Below are 20,167 nucleotides of genomic sequence, written 5' to 3' on the forward strand. Positions count from 1 at the left end.
CCTCCCAGCCTGTCCCACCTAGGAGAGCACACCTATCTGGCCCTGCTTCTCTCCCACTAACTGGTTCACACCCAGGTAGCTTTCCTCTTGCAGAACCGAAAGGAAACTTCAGAGGGACATACATCCAGACAGAAAGGGAAGACGCTGATGCGCAGCACAGGTGCACACAGAAAGGCTGCCTGTGCGGTTGGTGGTCTCAGGAAAGAGAGGGGGGCCGTGCTGAATTCCAAACGCTCGGGCCGGAATCTCTACGCGCGTTTTTCTTTTTCTGAATCCCCTTGTCTCTCCGTCAGGAGAGCAGTCGTGTTTCTTGCAGGGGAGCTGACACAGGAAATCACATACTTCGTGTTTCTGTAACTATGCTTCCCAGAGAGCTTACACACCTAGAATTTTAACACTACCACAAACTATTAGCAATTTCTGATTGTTACAGGTCTAGTTACAGGACTCCGGGGGCAAAGTTTCGAGTCTCCACAGTTTGCCTTTGGAGGAGGGGGGTTTTGTTTTAGACATCAAAGGTAAGGCTCTCAAGTCAATTTATGCTCTGCTGGGTTGAGTCAGTCAGGATACAAATTAAGGTCCATATATTTCAGCGACAAGGAAACGGCTATGTAAATACACAAGTATTAACATCAATCTGTATTAAATTATGTAAACATATACATCTTCTGAGGTCAGTACGTAGATCCTCTTCTCGGAGCTGTGCTTCACTGAAGCATCGCTCGAATCTGTTTGGAAGTCGATTCATCATTCAAGTGCTTAGTAGTGAACCTGGATGGAGAGAAAATGATGGAGTTGACTGTGCAAATAGCGCCCTGTGAAAGCTTCAATAATGACTCACCAGCCCATCTTTACCTTGGGAGACGCAAATAATACATATAAATCAAACTGAGGCTTGGTTCTTTTGACACAAAGCCACATTCCAATGCCCAGCGTAGAGTCTTACACGGAGTGACTATTTGATTCTTCCTTCCAAAGGAACGGTGTCTTATGGTTATTAAACAAGGAGATCAAATAATCGAATAATTATAGCGGAGATATTAAGCGATCTCATTTTTCCAGGGAGCCAGCCTTCCCGTGCCTGACTGCAGAACCTTGGCCATCTAGGCTGGCCCTGCTAAGTCACACGTTTCCAAATATGGATTTACATAGAGGACCAGCAGCTCTGACAACACATCTGGTTTTCTCCTTTCCAGGCAACACTCAGCCTCACAGCCACCTCCAGGGGGACAAATGCAGGGGGACAAATAAAAAAAAGTGATGCCACCGGCATCCTCACGTTACTGCAGTTCCTGAAGAGGAAGGAAAGGAGAAGGCACAGGTACGGAAAGCTTGACCACGTGCCAGGCTCTCCATGCCAGTTTCCACTTCACTCATACTAACACTTTGCAGTAGAGGTCACTTGCCTCCCTTTCACAGATGTCAACACAGAGAGGTAGACAGGTTAAGTGACCCATTCCAGATCACAAAGACAGCGATGAAGGTTTGCGAAAAACTGGGACCTGGGTCTGGCTGCCTCAGAATCCTGTGCTCTCTCACTTTGTCACAGTGCCTACAGGACACACACGTCGGCACTCGGAGGGGACCACAGCCTACCAAGTGCCCCGTCTAGGAGTCGTGCTTGGCCGAATGAAGCTGAAGACTTCTAAACGTCAGTAGCTAACGTCTCCTTGCTGAGATGGAAAGCCGGCCATCCGTGAAAGGGGCATCGCTGGAGAAAGCCTTGGTGACCCACAGAACCCGGAAGGTTCTTGTGTTCCTTCTACAACTGCTTGGAACAATGACAGCTTAGGAGCACCAGAAAACAGGATCGATTTCAGTGCCTAGTTTACTCATTTCATGTGCGTCTCAGCTCCTTCATTTACCGAATGATGACAGTAGAGGAGCCAACGGGACTGGGAGTGAAGCAGGAAACTTACGTGTTCTACCTGGCTGGAATATCACTGACCCATCCCGCTTACACAATGCTGGGGGGGACTCATGGAAATCAAAGATGGACAGGACGGCAGAGACTGTAAACCTTCCAGACAGCAGTCCAGCATTGGAATGACACAATGTATGACGTGACACATTCCTATAGCTGTGTCACAGCTAAAAGGAATTAGGAATCCCTTTCCTGAAGGTGCTCAGGCACTCCTCATTAGCAGTGAGGCGCTGTCATGAGCCCCGGATGCCAAATGCTTGCGTGTTCAGACACCGTGGAACAGGCTCACCAGTTCTGGCGGCTGCACATGGGAACGCGCGGGAGCCTCCGAACAAACCCGCGAACACCGGCGGATGCCTGAGCTGCTCCCCCGAGATTCTAATTCCCTTGGTCTGGGCTGGACGCTGAGCACTAGTGTTTTCTAAAGCTACCCACGCAATTCTTAGGTGCAGCCAGTTTTGGGTGGAGGGGGAAGTGAGACCTGGGAAGCTGCTTTGTCTGACGTGTCCCTGCTGGTGACAACCACAAAGTACTGTGACCAGGAGTTAGGCCCATGACCCATGGGGTCACCCAGACCCGGCTTAACGTCCTAGCTTGGCCATCTGCTGTGCGACTTTCGGCAAGTTATTTGACGTCTCTATATCTTGATTTTTTTCCCCTATCTGTTAAAAGATGATAAAAATGGTGCCATCCTTAACACGTTGTTGGGAAGAGCAAGGGGCTAAGCCTGGTGCCCCAGCCCTCAGTCCCTAGTAGCATCTAAATTGGCCAAGGACCTGAAGGGTTGGCTGGCCGCCCTTGGCAAGTCCACCCCCGGGAAGAAGCTCACCTGAGGGCATTCAGCAGCCCCTCCACACTGTCCGGGGCCTGTTCCTTCAAAACCTTTATGCAGCCTTTCATCTAGAGGAGAAAACACAGCATTTTGTTAACATCCTAGTAAATCTGTCCACTATAATATCTGTCCACAATAACATCACATTATTGCTTCTCCCAGACATGAAACAGTAATACGCAAAAGACCTTTTCTTCCTCCTCTACTCCCCTGCCCTCGGGCCAGTGAGTTGCTCCTTTGGGTTTCTAGAAGGTTCTACAGCCATTGTTATACTATACTGCAACTGAACATTTTAAGTTTCTGACATCTGGGGACAAAGATTCGAACTTTTGATCTTCTTGTCTTACATTCCAAAGCCAAGCGCAGGGTTTCCCCTCCAATAGGTACTCAGCGGAGACTGAATGGATTACAAACCTGATCCTATCCCTCTGCCCAGAATGTTTTCCTCCTTCGGCTGTTTGACTGGGAAACTCCCAACAAGTTTTATAGGACTCAGCTGATGATCGCTCACACCAGGAAGCCTCTTCTGATGGCATTACTTTCACCACGTAGAAATCACCACTGCCTTTCTGCAGTCTCAATAGGATGCTGGTGTTTAGAGAGCTTTGGAGATTCTCGTGCCCAGAGTAATGCGTCTCCCTCACTAGGCCGGGAGAGGACTGGGGAAGAACAGTGGCTGGGAATGTGCACCACACGGAGGCAGAATGACTGGGTTTAATCGACGCTTGCCAGTTTAGTATCCTCGTGAATCTAAGCAAGCTTCTTAGTTTTTTGTGCCCTTGGAATAGAATTTATTTAAAATTTGGGAAGATCGTGACAATTGAGTTTATATAGATCAGAATATACTATGCATATCCTGGATTTTTTTTTTTTTTTTTGACAATGGAAAAACCTTTCTGCAGAGAATAAAATCACTCATTTTAAACTCAAACATTCATGTACTATATTAGATTCGAGTACACTAAGGGCCTCTTTTATAACGGTCACTTATAGACACTTTCTGTGGGTTGCCTCTGGAATGCTGAGTTTTTCTTAAAAGCCTGATAAACCCTGATAGATTGATGAAGGCAGCCGAAGCACAGGGTTGAGAATCATTTGGGGGTCATGTATAGGCTCATCAAGAAAGAATGTCATGGTCAATCAGAGATGTGAATCATGAGTACAAGATGGGAGCAAGCTGGGGGATGCAGAGATTTAGTCCCTCTCTCACCAGAGCTCATAGCCCCGTGGGAGGAAAGAGACAAATAGCTCATTATCCTCGTGTGATATGTGTTGTTGTAAGAAATGTCAAAAGAGTAATGGGAACAGATTAGAGCCGGGTGGTAAGAGCGGTGGGTGTCCCCTGGGAATTTCTAGTTTCACCGCAGGCCGATCCAAGTTGTGGGTGTGGAAAATGAGACGCAATCAGGGACGTAGTCTGGGCCAGATTCGATGTGGGTTCCATAGCACTTTCTGAAGTTGGGGGCGTTTACCTGGAGGAAGCACCCTTTAGAGGTGTTAAACCACCTGGCACCGGGGCTCCTATGGAAGTGGGTCATAGGAAGCAAGACTGGGGACAGGAGGACCAGCGCGAGCTCCTGGGGGTGTGGCGGGTGAGCAGAGCGTTAATCTGAGGTCCAATCCCCAGGGCTTGGTGAATGGATAAGATATGGGGGCAAAAAAGAGGAAGAAGACTAGTCCTAGGTTCTGAGTGACAATTACAGCTTCTGGCTTAAAGACTGGGTCAGAAGAAGGTGAAATACCTCAGACCATAGCCCAGGAGGAGGAAGAGGATTGCCTTTGATTTGAGGATGGCCATGTCTCAGGTATCCAGAGGAGGTAAGGTCTGGCATTCTGGGTGTAATGTGGGCTAGGGGCAGAGTTCGGGAGCATTTCATGCGATTCTAGAGAAATCAGTTAAAAATGCTGTCTTGTTTCAGCCTGGCATTTCTCGCAGCCAAGAGTGGTATCTATTCTCTAAATGATGCATACCCACCATGGGCCTCGGTGAGTTTGCTCTGATGATTTCTTCTGCCTGGGAATCTCCCTTCTCTGTCTCCATCTGGTAAAAACCTCCCCCTTCTTCAAGCTCTACCTCAAAAGCTGATGGTCTACCATGGCCCTCTGTCTCTGCCTCTAAGCAGAATGAGTGTCTCCCTCACTTGGGTTTCTAGTGCTCCCTGAACAGCTATTTTGCACCACAGGGCATATCGTTTGTAAGTGCAGATAAAAGTTCCCATGTCAGAGCCTCACAGGTAAATATTTGTTCTTTCACAGCTGATGCTGACACCTAAGGATTAAAAACCCAGGGCATGCAACTGCTGGCTTAGAAGCAGACAGGAAGAGATCCTCTATGTCATCAGAGAAAATCTCTCACCAAATCCATGCTGTATTCGGTTAATCCGAAATATTCTTAGAGATACATGCAAACTCTAATATGAAAACATTTCTTAGTGAGACCTGCATGAACAAACAGACTTCATCAAGATGGTGTGTGGTTAGGATTAACATCATATAATGCTCACGACACCAGACAGAAAGACTCAGTAAATGAGAAGCAAGGACAAGCTTTTTTTAAAGGTTAGGGATACAAGACATAATTGTACCTTGTGTATGTTTAATTATTGACTCTGTGACAAGGTAGCAAATGGCTATGGTAGATGAGACTGTCCTGTGAACATCAGGTAATAAGCTTAATCCACATTCAAATGATATTCACGGAGTTGTTAATAGAATTACTTATACTCATTCTATAGTATAAAAATGTTAGGCCTCACAAAGAACAGTAAAATAACTATTGTTATGAAACTTTCCATAATATACTGTTGTATAAGTTAAATGTTCTAAAAATGGCAATTATTCCAGGGATCCAATTTGTGAAGTACATTCACACATACACACAAACATCTACATACACAGAAAGGCCATACGCTTGCTGATAGTGGTCATCTTTCTATAATGAGGTTACTACAGATAAATTTAATTTTCTGTATTTCGATTTCTTCTATTTCTCAAAAGTCTTCATACTAAATATTTATTTTTTCGGTAAACAAAAATAATTTCATTAACAATAATAAAGACTCGGTGCTAGGAAGCCAGACCCTCTAAAGGAGTGATCCAGGTCTCATTTTTCAGCGATAAACTTTCTTACAGACTCACGGCCCGTCTGGGCATGTGGACTTTCCGTGTGTCCAGGGCTAAAGCATCAAAGATGCTGTTCTGTGCAGATGGAGGAGCATAGAGGCCGCTGCCCAAACTTGGCGCGTTGGAACGTTTGAGCCAAGAGTCCCTGTTCAATACACGGGATATACTCCTGGGCGATACCTGAAGCAAGTGCTGGGCTTTCTCCCGCTACCCGCAGGAAATCACCTGCACACCAAAAGCATTTGTTTTCCAGCTATGCTCACTGCACAGCTTTCGGAACTCGTGCCTCAACCACTAGGCCCACCACGTACCGGGTCCAATTATATTCATACATTGAGCAAAAACTCTGTGGAGCATCTATTGAGACCCTTGTGCTGTGTGCCAAGGACACCGCTAGGCAGTAAATCAGACATTAGGTGTATAGATTAATGTCCCTGCTCTTGTCAATGGACTGTGTCTGAAAGGGAACCGGAAAATCAAAAATGGTCAGTGCTCTGGGGGTCAGAGGAGAAGAAAGGCCGAGCCATGCAGGGCCAGGATGAGGGGACGTTGGAGAAGGGTCTTACAGGGACCCACCCATCAGAGACGAGGAAGGGCACTCTGGGCAGGGAAAGGGGTGCAGGCGTGAGAGTCTGGTGGCGTCGTCGGAAAGCACAGTAGGAGAGGAAGCTGGAATGTTGTTTGGGATCTGAGCGTGGTGTCTTGTGATCCAGCATCAACCAATGCTTTTCCCATAGACTCACAGAACACATTAAAATACAGATATTTATATAGCACTGTAGGTAACCTGAAGGGGTAGTGGGCAGCTGAGTGACTGTTCATCTGCTCAGCTCCTCTACAGGCTGAGGGGATGAGCACCTGCACGCTCCCGCTCTGCCTCTGAGGCTAGCTGTTCTGTTGTGAGCTCGTAAAAAAGGGGAAGAGAGCTGCCAGGATGGGGCTTGCGTCCTGGAGAGGCCTTTCTTAGTGGGGGATGGAGGGGAGCGAGAAACAAGGTCTCTTTGGCAACATTCACGACTTCTTATTGGAAAGCACATTTTATAACTGTTCTTACATCAATCTTGGATGTCTTGCAGAAAGCGCCCACGGGGTGGACGTGGTCGTAGAGGATGATGACCCCCACCATCACCCGCATGCAGAACATCAGCGTCTCCTCGCTCGTAAACCTACTCCTGTACTCCCTGGGAGAGAGAAGAAACAGCAGTGTGGTTACTTCCGGGCCTGAGCACGCTCATTTCTGGCTCCACACCGGCGGCTTTAGACTCCTCCGATCCTCTCCTGAGAACAATCTCGGACCTGCACCAACCAGGTTAATATGCTCTTCGAGAAACCCATGATGATAATTCTTCTTGAATCTAACCAACCAGCAGTTCAGTGTGAAAATAAGGTAAATTAGAGGGCAGTCCATTCTCTTCCCCTCTGCCCTTCAGCCAGCCAGCTCCTCGGGTACATCGCTCCCCACCCATCAATCTTGAATATTTTATAGCAGTTCCCTCTGGCTGTCCAAGATTATAGAGAATAATGGCTTCATTATAGAGAAAAAGAATCAAGCTCATTTCCACAGGGCAGCTATCGTGTCTCCAGTCAGGGTAACTTCCTTTGTTAAGATGCGGGCTGCAGATTGAACTCAACTGTGAAAGATGCCTAAAGGAAATTATGTACCATTCACTGGGCTGAGAGTACTTGGGAAGTTTGAATGTTGCTCCCCTCCCCTGGCAGAGCCTCTGAGGATTCAGATAATGCGGGTGCTTTCTTCAAGTCTATGTTATTATGAATTGGCCTCACAGTGAAGATGATCACTGTTTTTGTCCTGGAATAAATCTTAACTTTGATATAAGCAAAATACCTGAAATATGAATGGCACCTTACACTTGAACAGAACATCAAATTTTACAAGGCATTCGTGACCTCTTTGGGCCTCCCCAGTGCTCTGCAAATTAGATGGCATGTCACCGTGTGAGGAAGCCAGGGCCCAGGCAGTTCAGGCCAGTTGTCTACGGGCCCAGAAGGGGCTACGGATATAAGTGGAATCCTGACGTTTGAATGTGGATTTCCCTTGTTACCATGCTGCCTCATCCTCAATCATCTCAACCACTTTTTAAATCTAGTAACCAGTTTAAATCCAAAGTGGTCTTCATTATCACTCTTGCAACAGCCTTACCACTTCTCTTAGCCCTAAACCTTCTCGCCAACCTTTTCTCCAACCTCTTCATAATAAGACCCAGTTATTTCACCCAATCCTCCGCTTCATTCTTACACAATGTCCATAGCATCTTCAACCCAATGGTTAGATGCCATCATCATCATTATATCAACAGGCCCTGCCCAGGGGAGTTCCCAACCACAAATACACCTCTGATGTGACTTACGGCGTTTCCAGCATGACTTTACAGACACTTGTCATCGTACTGAGGCAGTCTGTGGTATTCTCTATTGGCAGGGTTTTGTTCTAAATGGGAGACACAGATGGAGGTCACCTTTTACATGTAACTAAGAAAAAAAAAAAACATCTTGTTGCTCAGTTCCACTTACTTCGGAGACAAAGTGCATTGTGGCATTGCTAAGGGTTTTCAGCATTGGCGTGGCTTCTGCATAGAACAGGGACATTCGGTTGGCCATCTCATTATTGACTTCATTCTCAATGTCTAGCTGATGAAAATAAGAAGAGAAGATGTGATTGATAAAGAGATGGTCAAAATCTCCGAACGATGTCCTCTGGAAATGGATTTACAGACAACATTCTGTCTCCTCCCTGTGCCCTGCCTGATGCAGGCATCAAAAGAGATGTGGGAGTCGGCTACCGAGGCCCAGGAGACCCAGGGACTCACGTGCATGTTGTTAATGCGATTGCGACTTATGGTCCTCCTGTAGTAGCTGAAGTCGTTCTGAATAGCTGGGTTCCTCATCTGAAATTCAGAAGAGAGGAAAGAAGGTCATCTCTCAGAATCAGATGGGGAATATGCGTGGGGTGCCCAACACTAGCTTTGTAAATACACCAGGACTTGTCTCGTTACACAAGGCTCAAAGCAACTTCTGGTTAAAAAGAAATACTCAGTTTCATTATTCAAAAATATGCCCTGTTTTCACTGTAGACTCGACTTCAGGGAAAGCATATTTGTTCTCAATGAGGAACAGGCACTCAAAAAAGGTTTTCTCTTATTGCATTAGGCAGATTTTGAATTTTCACATAAAAACTACCATTTTAAATCACTTTTACAGCAATGAGTGTAAATTCTCACCCCATTCTATGTCTCTCTAGGGGAGGAGCTACATCTCCCTGGTCTCCCCCACCCCCCCACACTCCAGAGCTCTGCAGAGGACCTGTACACAGCAGGTGCTCAGTGCCTGCTTGTTCAGTGGTCAAAGCTCCGTGGCCTCACCTTCAACTCATCGAATCGAAGGGTAAAATGCAGAATTTCCGCAAACTCCTTTGCCAGGGCCTGCTCCCGCTCCAGGTGTTGGGTTGGCGTGTAGGGTGGACAGGTCAGAGATTCTAGTAAACTCTGGAGAGCTTTTTCTGAAAGACAGAGAGGTAAACACGTATTTGAGGTGGCCTACAGAGATCCTTCCCAAAGCACCCTTTGCAGACCCAGGGGACATTTGCAGAGAGAACCTGCTGGGGTCCGTCCTCTCCCTGTCCTTCCCTGTAACTCTGTGCGATGTGACGTGCGTGGATGAAGAGGAGGAGGAGCTTGTGCTGAGCAGGCTGCCCCCACTACTACCACAGTTATGCAGATGCCTCTCAAAGCTGAGCTGCAGCTTCCCCTCTTCAAGTGCTAACAGTGTTAGAAAACCACGAATACGTGTTTTTGGATCATGGGCATGAGACAGCCATTTGTGATCCAGGATGAGATGAGGTGGCCCTGAACACATGGGTTAGATAACCTGCTTTGCAGGGAGAGACCTCGGGCCCCCTTCCAGCTCTTCTCTGTATTTAGTCTCACCTAATCACAGCAATATTTTTTTCTACAAACCCATTGCCATATCTACCTCCATTATTGTCCTTGAAACCGTCTTATTGCTCCCACTTGTCTGTTTCTAAACATTCGTCCCAGTTTTCACTTAAATGTGTTTCTATCAACAATGAGTCATTTAATCAATCGTCTTCATTAGGGGTTGGTAAACTATGACCACCCGGGCCAAATATGGCCCACTTTTATTTAAAAGTTTTAAACAAATTAAATAAAGTTTTATTTAAAAATAGCCACACTCCTTCCTCTATGTACTGGCTATCATTACTTTTGTGTGGCTATGGCAGAGCCGATTAGTTGCAACAAAGACAGGATGCCCCACAAGCATTAAATATATACTCTCTGGCTCTTTACAGAAATGTCTGCCAGCACCTACTCTATAGTCCTTAAATGTCCTTCGCAGCATCTTTACAAGGGCATTTCCTGCCTTTTCCATCTCTGCGAATGCACTGTCTTCTGAAGCAGCTAGTTCTATCTGGCCCTGCTCTGGCAGGTGCATCTGTTTCCTTCTGTTGAGCTGAAACATGGATCCTGAGGGTTTCAGTTCATTGGGTCTAGACATAGACTTGGAGGAAGCACAGAACTTGATCCCTCATCAACCTGAGCGTCTTCAAAAACTGGTTCAGTTCATTCAATTACTCCCTCTGGGTCTTAGTTTCAGGTTCCCTCAGCATCATGGCTGGTATTCTCAATTTCTCTGTTTTCCTCCTGAAATGTTCCATTCAACTATGGCAAGAGTAAAGAAGGAAAAGACTACCCGCTTCCTCATTCTAGATATATTATATTGGCTAATGAAATCTCAGATGGCTTTACTGGTGAGGGGAGTGGTGACATTATATGGGTCATCAAGTTGAGCCTATTGTCAAGCAAACTCAACTTTACTCTTAATTCTGAGAAGCCATCCTGTACCTATACAGGATTGTTTTATTGTTTTTTGGGGGTGGGGTGGGGTGGGGGAGGCTAAACTTAAGGGCAGAACATTATGTCTGTATTAAATTTATCACATGACTCCAGCCAACCAAGTTCTTCCTGGGTTAGCAGTCGTCGTCGTCGTCGGCTGCCGTCCGTCTCGAGAGACGATGGTATAGCTTCTTAAGAGTCTATCTGCACCGCCGAGAATGGCTGTGCAGTCCAACTCGGGAGTGACACGGTATCTGTCTCCTCCCGTGTTGAATCGACATCTTGCGATGACGCTGGAGTGTCCTCTCCAGTGAAGCTGAAGCTACAGAGCCTGGGCAGGGTGATATGGAGGGTCTGCTGTTGCCCATGCAGCAGACCCCCCCTCTCTTCGCAGCTGAAGGGTCCAAGGGAAAGACGGAGTCGATACAGCTTGGCTTCAGGTGCGCCGCAGGAGTTGCCGGTGTTGACTACAACGTCAAACTGCCTTAGGGACTCCAGCTCCGGATTTTCTGTCGGGGTTTACTCCCTTAGCCTTTCCCCTGAAGAGGTATGCCGCAAGGCAGCGGAGGTTTTTTGGAATCAGAGTTTTCCTTCTCTGATGTGCCCTGACTGGAAGATCGAACCAGCGACACTTAGCTCGCAGGCCGACGCTCATTCCACTGAGCCAAACCAGCCAGTGGGTTAGCAGTAACCTATATGTATCTCCCAACTTCTCTATCATCCACACCTACGGTCAGACCAGATTGAAACTGTTAAGGGTCAGACTTAGCTGAGAACAAGACCAAAGGGACCACCTCGATACACACTTTAGATGTGCTAAGCAATTCAGAAGAAGGGATGTTGAAGTACATCGAAAGAAATGAACACAACAGGTGCTGTTGTCCGCAAATGGCCCCTGGGGACACAGAGAATGGGTGTGGGCCATTCCCTAAGGCATCAGGTGCTTCCTGTGACTTCCCCAAACACCTGGTGGTGAACACCATATACACAAACTCACCCAGCCTTATGGAAAACTCATAAAATCTCTTTAGCCTCACGACCAGAGGGCACACTGCATTCCAAGCTTTTTCTTGAAGCTGGATGTCATTGGGATTTTGAATTGCCTATGGGGGGGAAAAATCACAGAACTGTTTAGAAAGAAGCAGTAAGCTCCACATCAGAATGACTTCAGGCTGGGAGAGGCTTTCAATTTTAAAAACACAACTTCTGATGCGTTTTGCTAATGTGTACTTCTTCCGCTGACAGCAGCTCATCGGACTGCCCTCCAAGATGTCAGTTAGCACGAAGCTTGAAAGACTTGAACATAATGTGAGTGACTCTACAGTTAGATCCCGTCTCCACTATTTGTTTCTCGGGTCTCAAGTGTAAAACAATGTACATCTCACTGGAAACAAGGCAACGCTCCCCCAACACCACTTATTCGTTTAGAGTAGAGCTGGTGCTCATTATGAAATGAAAATTCTGTACATCTTTTCCTTCCTCTGTGATATGGATTACATTCCTGCCTGCCTGTGATGTGACCTAAGTTACCTAAGTTAATGGTGACCCCCTGAGTAGAAAAACGACCTTTGAACAGGCTGTTAGTTTCTTAGAGATACCGTTTGTCTGGGTTTCAGCAGTTGGAGAATTGTGATGTTAGCAGTGTTTTTTTTCTAGAACAATTTTGGCAGGGGCAGAAGGTGTATGCATATATATGCACGTATGCACATGCATGCACACATGTATGTAGGAGTTGATACTTCCGCAAAACTAATTATTTCAAATAAGATGAGTGAGAAGTTTCTTGTCTTTAAGGCATGTGGAAGTCTCAAAAGCCACACTGAAATTTCTTTTTTTGTTTTGGTTGGTGTTCTGTGTTTCATGTATTATTATTTTTTAATCACAGAAGTGAGTTCAAAACGACAGGCTTGCGGTGACAAAAACTGAGGCCGTTTATGACTGTTGTTTGTGGCGCTGGTGGGACCTGCCCAAATTATTACAAAGTGTTAAAACGTTCACGGAAACCCAGGCCTCATGACTCAGATTTCAACTGTTCATAGACTTTATATGTCTATTTCCCTCCACTTAAGTAATATACTGGCAAATTATTGTTTAAGTGGGAGTCCCGCAACATCCCATGTATGTTTGAGAAGAAAATGGCTAATGTTTTACATGGTCGACAGCAGCGTGCGCTCGCATTAATGTACTGGAATAAAGGGAGCCCTTCATAGATTTTTTTTAAGGACACATTACCATCCTTGCTCTTCCTACTACACTAGGAAATCCTAGGTCTATTAGTTATTGCTGCTGAGTGTGTGCATGTGTGGGGGTCCCTTCCCCTCCAAGGGTTCTGTCAGTTCAGTGGTGCCGCTGGCATACGTCTCGGATCTCCGGCCCCGCGCCCTTGTAAGCCTGCAGGTCCGCGAGGATGCTCTCAGAGTCCTGGAGGACGGCGCTGATCTGGTTCCACACTTCCCTCTCGCCTTCCGTGGGCTGGGCATCTGAGCGGAAGGGAAACCAAAAGACACAGAGCACTTGTGTTTATAAACATCTGGGGAAGAGGATCCGCACGCAGTTCTCCCTGTTAGACAACCTTATTTGACCCCTGCAGGGCTGGTATTTACTCTTTAGTGGAACAAGCCACCAGGAATGGAAAACTAACACAACTTCTGCCCGCTGCTCAGTACAAAATAGTCATCAGTCTTTCTGCACACATGAAACCATGCATGTTGGAGTCATTGTGGGTACTCCTTTACTTGTCAAACACACTTTTTATCCACCTACTAGGTGTCCAGTGGTGTTCCGGGTGCCAGAAGGTATAAACATTGTCTTTTTGAGTCCACTTCAAAAAAAAATCCTCAGCTGAGGATATGTTTATTGACTTTGTTTTTGAAGTGAAAGAGAGAGAGAAACATCAATCAGTTGCCTTCCATATGCTTCCCAACTGGGGATCAAACCCACAGCCTAGATATGTGCCCTGAATGGGAGTTGAACCCACAAAGTTTTGGTGTTTGAGAAGACGCTCCAACCAACTGAGCTACCTGGCCAGGGCTGTGTCCACTTTTCATAGGAGAAGCTATTGAATATCTTCCATTATGATTAAAAATCTGTGAGTCCGAGTGTAGATGGGAAAAACGATCTCCCTCATATTTCCATCTAAAAATCAGCTTAAAAGACTAGATAATTACCCTTCAGAGACATGACAGAGCTATATTTTTGCAGAACACAGTGCAATGTAGAAAGCACTGAGATTTCTCATTGAACATGAACTCAAGAAGCACAAGAGTTCACTTAAGCTGTCTTGACAGTGAATGTTACCCACAAAAATAAGTGACATATTCAAGCTCACATAAATGAAGAATGTATTATAACAGTCACAGAAGCGTCCCCTTAGCTCCTCAGTGAATTTTCACTTGATTACATCCCTGTAGCCAATATAAGCTCTTGTCCCGGGAGTGGTTTATGCAGGCTGGTGGCTGAAAGCCGAGTGGGGGTCATGACTGGGTTTTTCTTATCTCAGAATACCTATAAAATGGGTTACTTGCCTGGGCTAGTAAGAACATTAATCTCCATCTAAAACAAAGGCACTGTGAATGAAGAATGAAGATAGATGTCATTTCCCAAAACTCTGTTTCCAAAAATCTAAGTCCCGAGGCACTAGATTCTGTCAGAAGACCTCATCAACGAAAGGGAATGACAGAGTCATGCCTGGCCAACACTCCCCAGATCAAATCCCCATTTTGACTAATCTTGTTGGAAGCACGAAGGGTTGACCTGTGAAATGCAATAACTCACCGTGTTACTCAGGGGGTATGAAAGAGAATTCACAGGACAGGTGGTTTCTAAGCCAGACACTGACCAAGCTGACTGGGCCTTGGGAAAGGCTGTGTAATGAAACAGGGGTTAGGCCAGTTATGTATGGCTGCCCCTGCTCAGGGACCATCTGTTAGACCTGCACTAACCCTAAGGCTAGACCCTGGAGCAGCGATGCCTATGGGGAATTTTAGACCATTTACTTACCACGTCCTGTTAAGACCTAAGAAATTTCCAGGTTTACCTGGGAAGTGAAGGGTGTAATTCTCTTTAGAAAAACAACAACAAAAACAACGACCCTATAGATTCTCCGGAAACTTTGCCAACTGCACCTTCTGGGAATGAGAGGGATTTCAAGCCGGGAACGCAGAAGGATTGAAGTACATGCACACCAGGGTTCAGCGAAGGAAAACAGGGGTGTGGGCCGGGAGGAGGGGAATCCACTTTGTGTCGGGGACGGGCCCTGAGCGGGACAGAAGGGAGGCGAGGCAAGTGTGTCTGTGGACAGTATGGGGCAGGCTGGCCGCTGGGAGAGCAAGGCTGGGCCTGGGGGAGGGAAGAGACCTGCAAGACCAGAGCCCAGGGTGCAGCCCGGAAACAGGAGGGAAAAGGGACGCGTTGCTCTTTTATCTTTTGGGGCCCTTCACGCTTTCCCAGAAGCACTTGCTTAGTTTTCTCGGTACAACGCTACCCACAATATTCACCACTTTATATCTGAGCTCTCCCTGCTCTTCCAAACTTTTCTCTACATGATAGGGGTATCTTAAAAACAGAAACCTAAAACCCACAAACTAGGAAGCCCCCAAAACTGAAGAAAGTGTTTCATTCAGTGGAACAGAATTCCAGGGTCATGCTGGCAATTTTCAAGTATGAAGAAACTCAGGGAAGAGAATACAGATAAGCATGCAAAGCAAAGATCCCAGAAAACAAATAAAAATCAAATGCGTGAGTCCTTTCCCCTTTTGATGAATGTATTGAAAAAAATCACAAGCTAAAGAGAGACAATTTTCTTAAAGAGATGTATCTTTGAAGAGGAGAAAAAGGAAAATCGAGTCTGTGACCAAGATTCCGAGGGGTAAGTCTACTTGACTGTAGTTACAAAGTAGGTGTAGAAGGAGAAGACGCTGGGAAACCAGAAGATGAAGCCTTCCAATCCCGGCCGTCACATGGCTGTAGCTTAGCAAGCCACCGCTTCATACGTTTTAAACAAAAAAGAATAAAGCCCAGTGGCCTGGGGGAGGGGTGATGGAAAAACAAAACCCCCAAACCCATCCTTTGGCTGATTACTGAAACACAAAAGGAGAAAGGTTTCAAAGTCAGTTTTTTAAAAACAGAGGACTTAAGTCGTCGGCGGCGGCAGCCGTCCGTCTGGAGAGACGATGGTGTAGCTTCTTAAGAGTCTATCTGCACCGCCGAGAATGGCTGTGCAGTCCGACTCGGGAGTGACACGGTATCTGTCTCCTCCCGTGTTGAATCGACATCTTGCGATGACGCTGGAGTGTCCTCTCCAGTGAAGCTGAAGCTACAGAGCCTGGGCAGGGTGATATGGAGGGTCTGCTGTTGCCCATGCAGCAGACCCCCCCTCTCTTCGCAGCTGAAGGGTCCAAGGGAAAGACGGAGTCAATACAGCTTGGCTTCAGGTGCGCCGCAGGAGTTGCCGGTGTTGACTACAACGTCAAACCGCCTTAGGGACTCCGGCTCCGGATTTTCTGTCGGGGTTTACTCCCTTAGCCTTTCCCCTGAAGAGGTATGCCGCAAGGCAGCGGAGGTTTTTTGGAGTCAGAGTTTTCCTTCTCTGATGTGCCCTGACTGGAAGATCGAACCAGCGACACTTAGCTCGCAGGCCGATGCTCAATCCACTGAGCCAAACCAGCCAGGGACAAGAGGACTTAAGTAATTCCCAAATAAGAGAGTTTCTGATAGGGTGGCCTGAAAGTAGTATTGGCTATAGAAAAGCAGGCTTCTCTGTCCATCCCAGGCGAAGTGACACTTTCTGATACCGACATTTATGCAATCACAAGGAGTGGGACACGGAGCCGGGGGGTGGTGTCCCTTCTCTCCCAGAGGGGGCAGAGGTGAGGGCTGTGGGGGTGTGTCCCACCACCCAGCAACTCTTTCCTGGCACCTGGGATGATCTGAGAAGCAGGGCCCTCTGCCCCCAGCCTCTGTCTCTGGAAACATGTTCTTTTTGGCAGAGGTCCTAGAGTCCTGTTTGAAACGTTTCTTATGGGGCCCCGTCTAGCAGGGGTGGGGTGGAAGAAATCCATCCACCTCTCTTTTTCTCCTCCTGACTTACAAGTGAGCTGGCTCATTTTCTTCCGTACTTTGTGGGTGTCATTGCATGCCCTGCTTCTTCCTTCTTCTCCTGTTAAGGACCTGAAGTCACCACTTCTTCCAGTTAATAATTAGGCTTATGATGCCAGAAACACAGTCCCTGCCTTCTGGGCCAGGGGTAGGGCTTGTAAGAGTCTCAGGGGACCCAAACCCCAAGAGGCATCAATTTTCAAGGTAAAGAAAATGCTGAGAGGGACAAGCTCTAATCTGTTTTTCTGTTTCTTCTAAATGGGAAAAGGACTGTGTGACCTTAAGTGACGGTTGGCATTGGCCCGTGTCCCTGTGGAAGGCCATAATTCATCCTATTTTTATCCTCCAGCTAAACGATTAGTCAGGACTAATTAACGAGAATGTGGTCCACTAGGGAGCAGGACGCTGGCCTCGTTTCATTTCACATTGTGTCTCCAGGCTCCGGCCAGTGTCTCGCACATAGTAGATGCTCAAGGAAAACTGGCTGAAAGAAGAGCTGAATGAGTGATTTAAATATATTTCTCATACTATGTTTCATCCTGATTTTCCTGCCTGTCTTTGGATTCTGTGATCTTTGAAGACGAGGGCGGGATTCTTGTCCTCAGAGCCCCCATATGTGCTACTGATCGGAGATGCCCAATAAACATGTTATGAATCAATGGATAAATGAGGCAATTGACCAGGTGGCAGAGAATGTGGGTGTTGGGAAGCAGTGAAAAAAAAAAACAACTTATTACTTCTAGGTGCTACCCTTTGTCTCTTCTCAAATGGCTGTCACACCTCTCACTGTTTTCATTAAGATACATGTGTTTGCTTACAATGAAATCAGCTCTTCACACTTCCCTTACTAGGAGTATATTTAAATCATCCAGCATTTATCTTTGGCCTCAATGTCTCCTCAGTGTAGTTAACACACTAATAGGATACTTGTTGAATGAAAAACTACAATTATGTTTACTCTCCCAATCTTAAGGCTCTTATCATTTTACTTCCTGGAATATTTCTTTGAGAGGCTTTGGGGGTTTATACTTTTGGAATTCTCCATATTGGTAACCATGCTTAAAAAAAATTATTGTGTCTGTATATGACAAGGAGAGACATTTGGAAAAAGATCTTTATGAATTAGTGATTGAAAGGTTATTCGTCGTCGTCGGCAGCCGTCCGTCTTGAGAGACGATGGTGTAGCTTCTTAAGTCTATCTGCACCGCCGAGAATGGCTGTGCAGTCCGACTCGGGAGTGACACGGTATCTGTCTCCTCCCGTGTTGAATCGACATCTTGCGATGACGCTGGAGTGTCCTCTCCAGTGAAGCTGAAGCTACAGAGCCTGGGCAGGGTGACATGGAGGGTCTGCTGTTGCCCATGCAGCAGACTCCCCCTCTCTTCGCAGCTGAAGGGTCCAAGGGAAAGACGGAGTCAATACAGCTTGGCTTCAGGTGCGCCGCAGGAGTTGCCGGTGTTGACTACAACGTCAAACCGCCTTAGGGACTCCGGCTCCGGATTTTCTGTCGGGGTTTACTCCCTTAGCCTTTCCCCTGAAGAGGTATGCCGCAAGGCAGCTGAGGTTTTTTGGAGTCAGAGTTTTCCTTCTCTGAACTAATTAAAGTATGGCAAGATAAAACGAGAGACTGAAATTATACTGCTAACTTTTTCCTCACATTAAGGCATAACTGAAAGTATAAATCCTCAAATTTTCTGAAGTATGCCAAAATACCCCAAATATATTAAAAATCTTTTGAAAGCTCCCTACCTTTGATAACAATATAAAAATATACATATCCTTTATTCAAAAAAGGACACTGCTGATATTACAGAAAAAAATAAAGCCAAAAGTCTAATAAAATCTCATAAGGATTTCCATTTCCATTTTTACTTTTTAAAAACCACAAAAATTAGTAACAACTGCCTGCTTGTTTAGTACCTAAAATGAAGCAGCATTTCTTGTCCTTTTTTACGAATCACTTTTTAAAAACTCATTGGGATTTTGTGAAAATGAGCAGTTTTTTTAAACATCCAGAATTATTTTGTGAAGCAGGCTCCGACTCATCTTGTTTATTCCCCGTGACTTCTGTCATTTCTTCTGTGTCTATTATATTTAACCTATCTGGAGCCTCACAAAGCATTTGCTGAGTCAACACAAACACTGAATTCTGTTTTTTTATTTTAACACAAAGATTGACTTTTAGTGAAAGGTACACACATATACACAATGTCCACCAATAATATTACTGATGGAAATGGACCTTTATTTCCCGTCGCAGCCAGTGAATTCTTTTGTGATGTTTTGTCTAAGAATCACATTCTAAACTTCTAATCATTCCCAATGATTTCACTGAATTTGAAGAGAATGGTTACAGGAACCTGGGCTGCTGCTGCCTCCCAATGAAGCTGTTCAAACTCGCCGTGATTTACGCGGGCAATTTCAGAAACCAATACTTGCAGGAGCCTTGGAACCAGCCCATCCAGGCCATTCCCCAGGCAATGATTTAAACCCCTGTCCTGTACTTGCTATTGTGGAAAGTGTAGAAATGGATCATGTGCTCTGTGACCTTGAATTCACGCATTCGTTCTCAAGAACTCACTGAATGCCAAGCGCCTTGAATTTTTAATGGGAAAAATTCCCTCATCAATTAAGAGAGTTAAATTGGTGTTCAGTTTGTTTGCAGCGGGTCAGCTACCCTTCTCTGGCTCAATGTGCTAGTGACGGTGGATCGTAGCTGTCAGCATTCTGGTGTCACCGGGGTCAGCTGGAAGACTGATATTCACTGAAAGCAGCGTGCCTGGCATTCCACTGTGGGGAGGGAGAGGAAGGAGGCTATGTGTTTTATTTGTCAGGAGTGAACATCTTAGGTGAACACACCCCAGGGCAGGGCAGCAAGGCTCAACCCAGAGCAGCCGCTGTCACATCAAAAGGTTCTTATCTTAGTGAATCAGCCAAGGATCCCCTCCGTCTTTACAAGCAGCAGGAGCACACATACCTTCGCCTAACAACCTACATGGGACTGTATAGGAAATCTGACAGAGAATCAAATAAATTCACCAAAGATAACATGAAGGGAAGACGCAATTTATTTGGAGATGTCTTTGGCTTTGAAGGAGTCCCTGGCATTTGATCAATAGGCTATCTCACTATCTCTTCACACCACCCTCTGTTGTATAAACATCGGGAAAGGTATAGCAGAAAAAGGATTTGCCAGAGCCATAAATTAAACCTATAGCACTTCTTCCCAACCTACTTCCTCACTCCTCCATCCCTCTCCCTTTCAAGGGAAATGAAGAAACATAAATAACTATCTATTATTAACATTTGGGGATGGAAAAT

At 46.0% G+C, this 20,167-nt stretch overlaps 1 protein-coding gene across 1 annotated transcript in view; it reads right to left on the reverse strand.

Moving 5' to 3' along the window:
* Positions 1 to 624: 624 nt before the first annotated feature.
* Positions 625 to 20,167, reverse strand: part of CYRIA (CYFIP related Rac1 interactor A) — a 96,966-nt gene continuing 77,423 nt past the window's right edge. Inside the window, exons 4-12 of the mRNA XM_090280935.1 lie at positions 13,109 to 13,230; positions 11,748 to 11,853; positions 9,260 to 9,396; positions 8,708 to 8,785; positions 8,412 to 8,528; positions 8,249 to 8,328; positions 6,934 to 7,060; positions 2,754 to 2,824; positions 625 to 771 (exon numbers count right to left, since the gene is read on the reverse strand). Of these exons, the coding sequence (XP_090137061.1) occupies positions 708 to 771; positions 2,754 to 2,824; positions 6,934 to 7,060; positions 8,249 to 8,328; positions 8,412 to 8,528; positions 8,708 to 8,785; positions 9,260 to 9,396; positions 11,748 to 11,853; positions 13,109 to 13,230 (902 nt within the window). The 3' untranslated portion in view covers positions 625 to 707. The remainder of the gene's footprint in view (positions 772 to 2,753; positions 2,825 to 6,933; positions 7,061 to 8,248; positions 8,329 to 8,411; positions 8,529 to 8,707; positions 8,786 to 9,259; positions 9,397 to 11,747; positions 11,854 to 13,108; positions 13,231 to 20,167) is intronic.

Source organism: Furipterus horrens, unplaced genomic scaffold (assembly GCF_987537825.1).
Source record: "Furipterus horrens unplaced genomic scaffold, mFurHor1.1.pri manual_scaffold_6, whole genome shotgun sequence".
NCBI lineage: Eukaryota > Metazoa > Chordata > Mammalia > Chiroptera > Furipteridae > Furipterus > Furipterus horrens.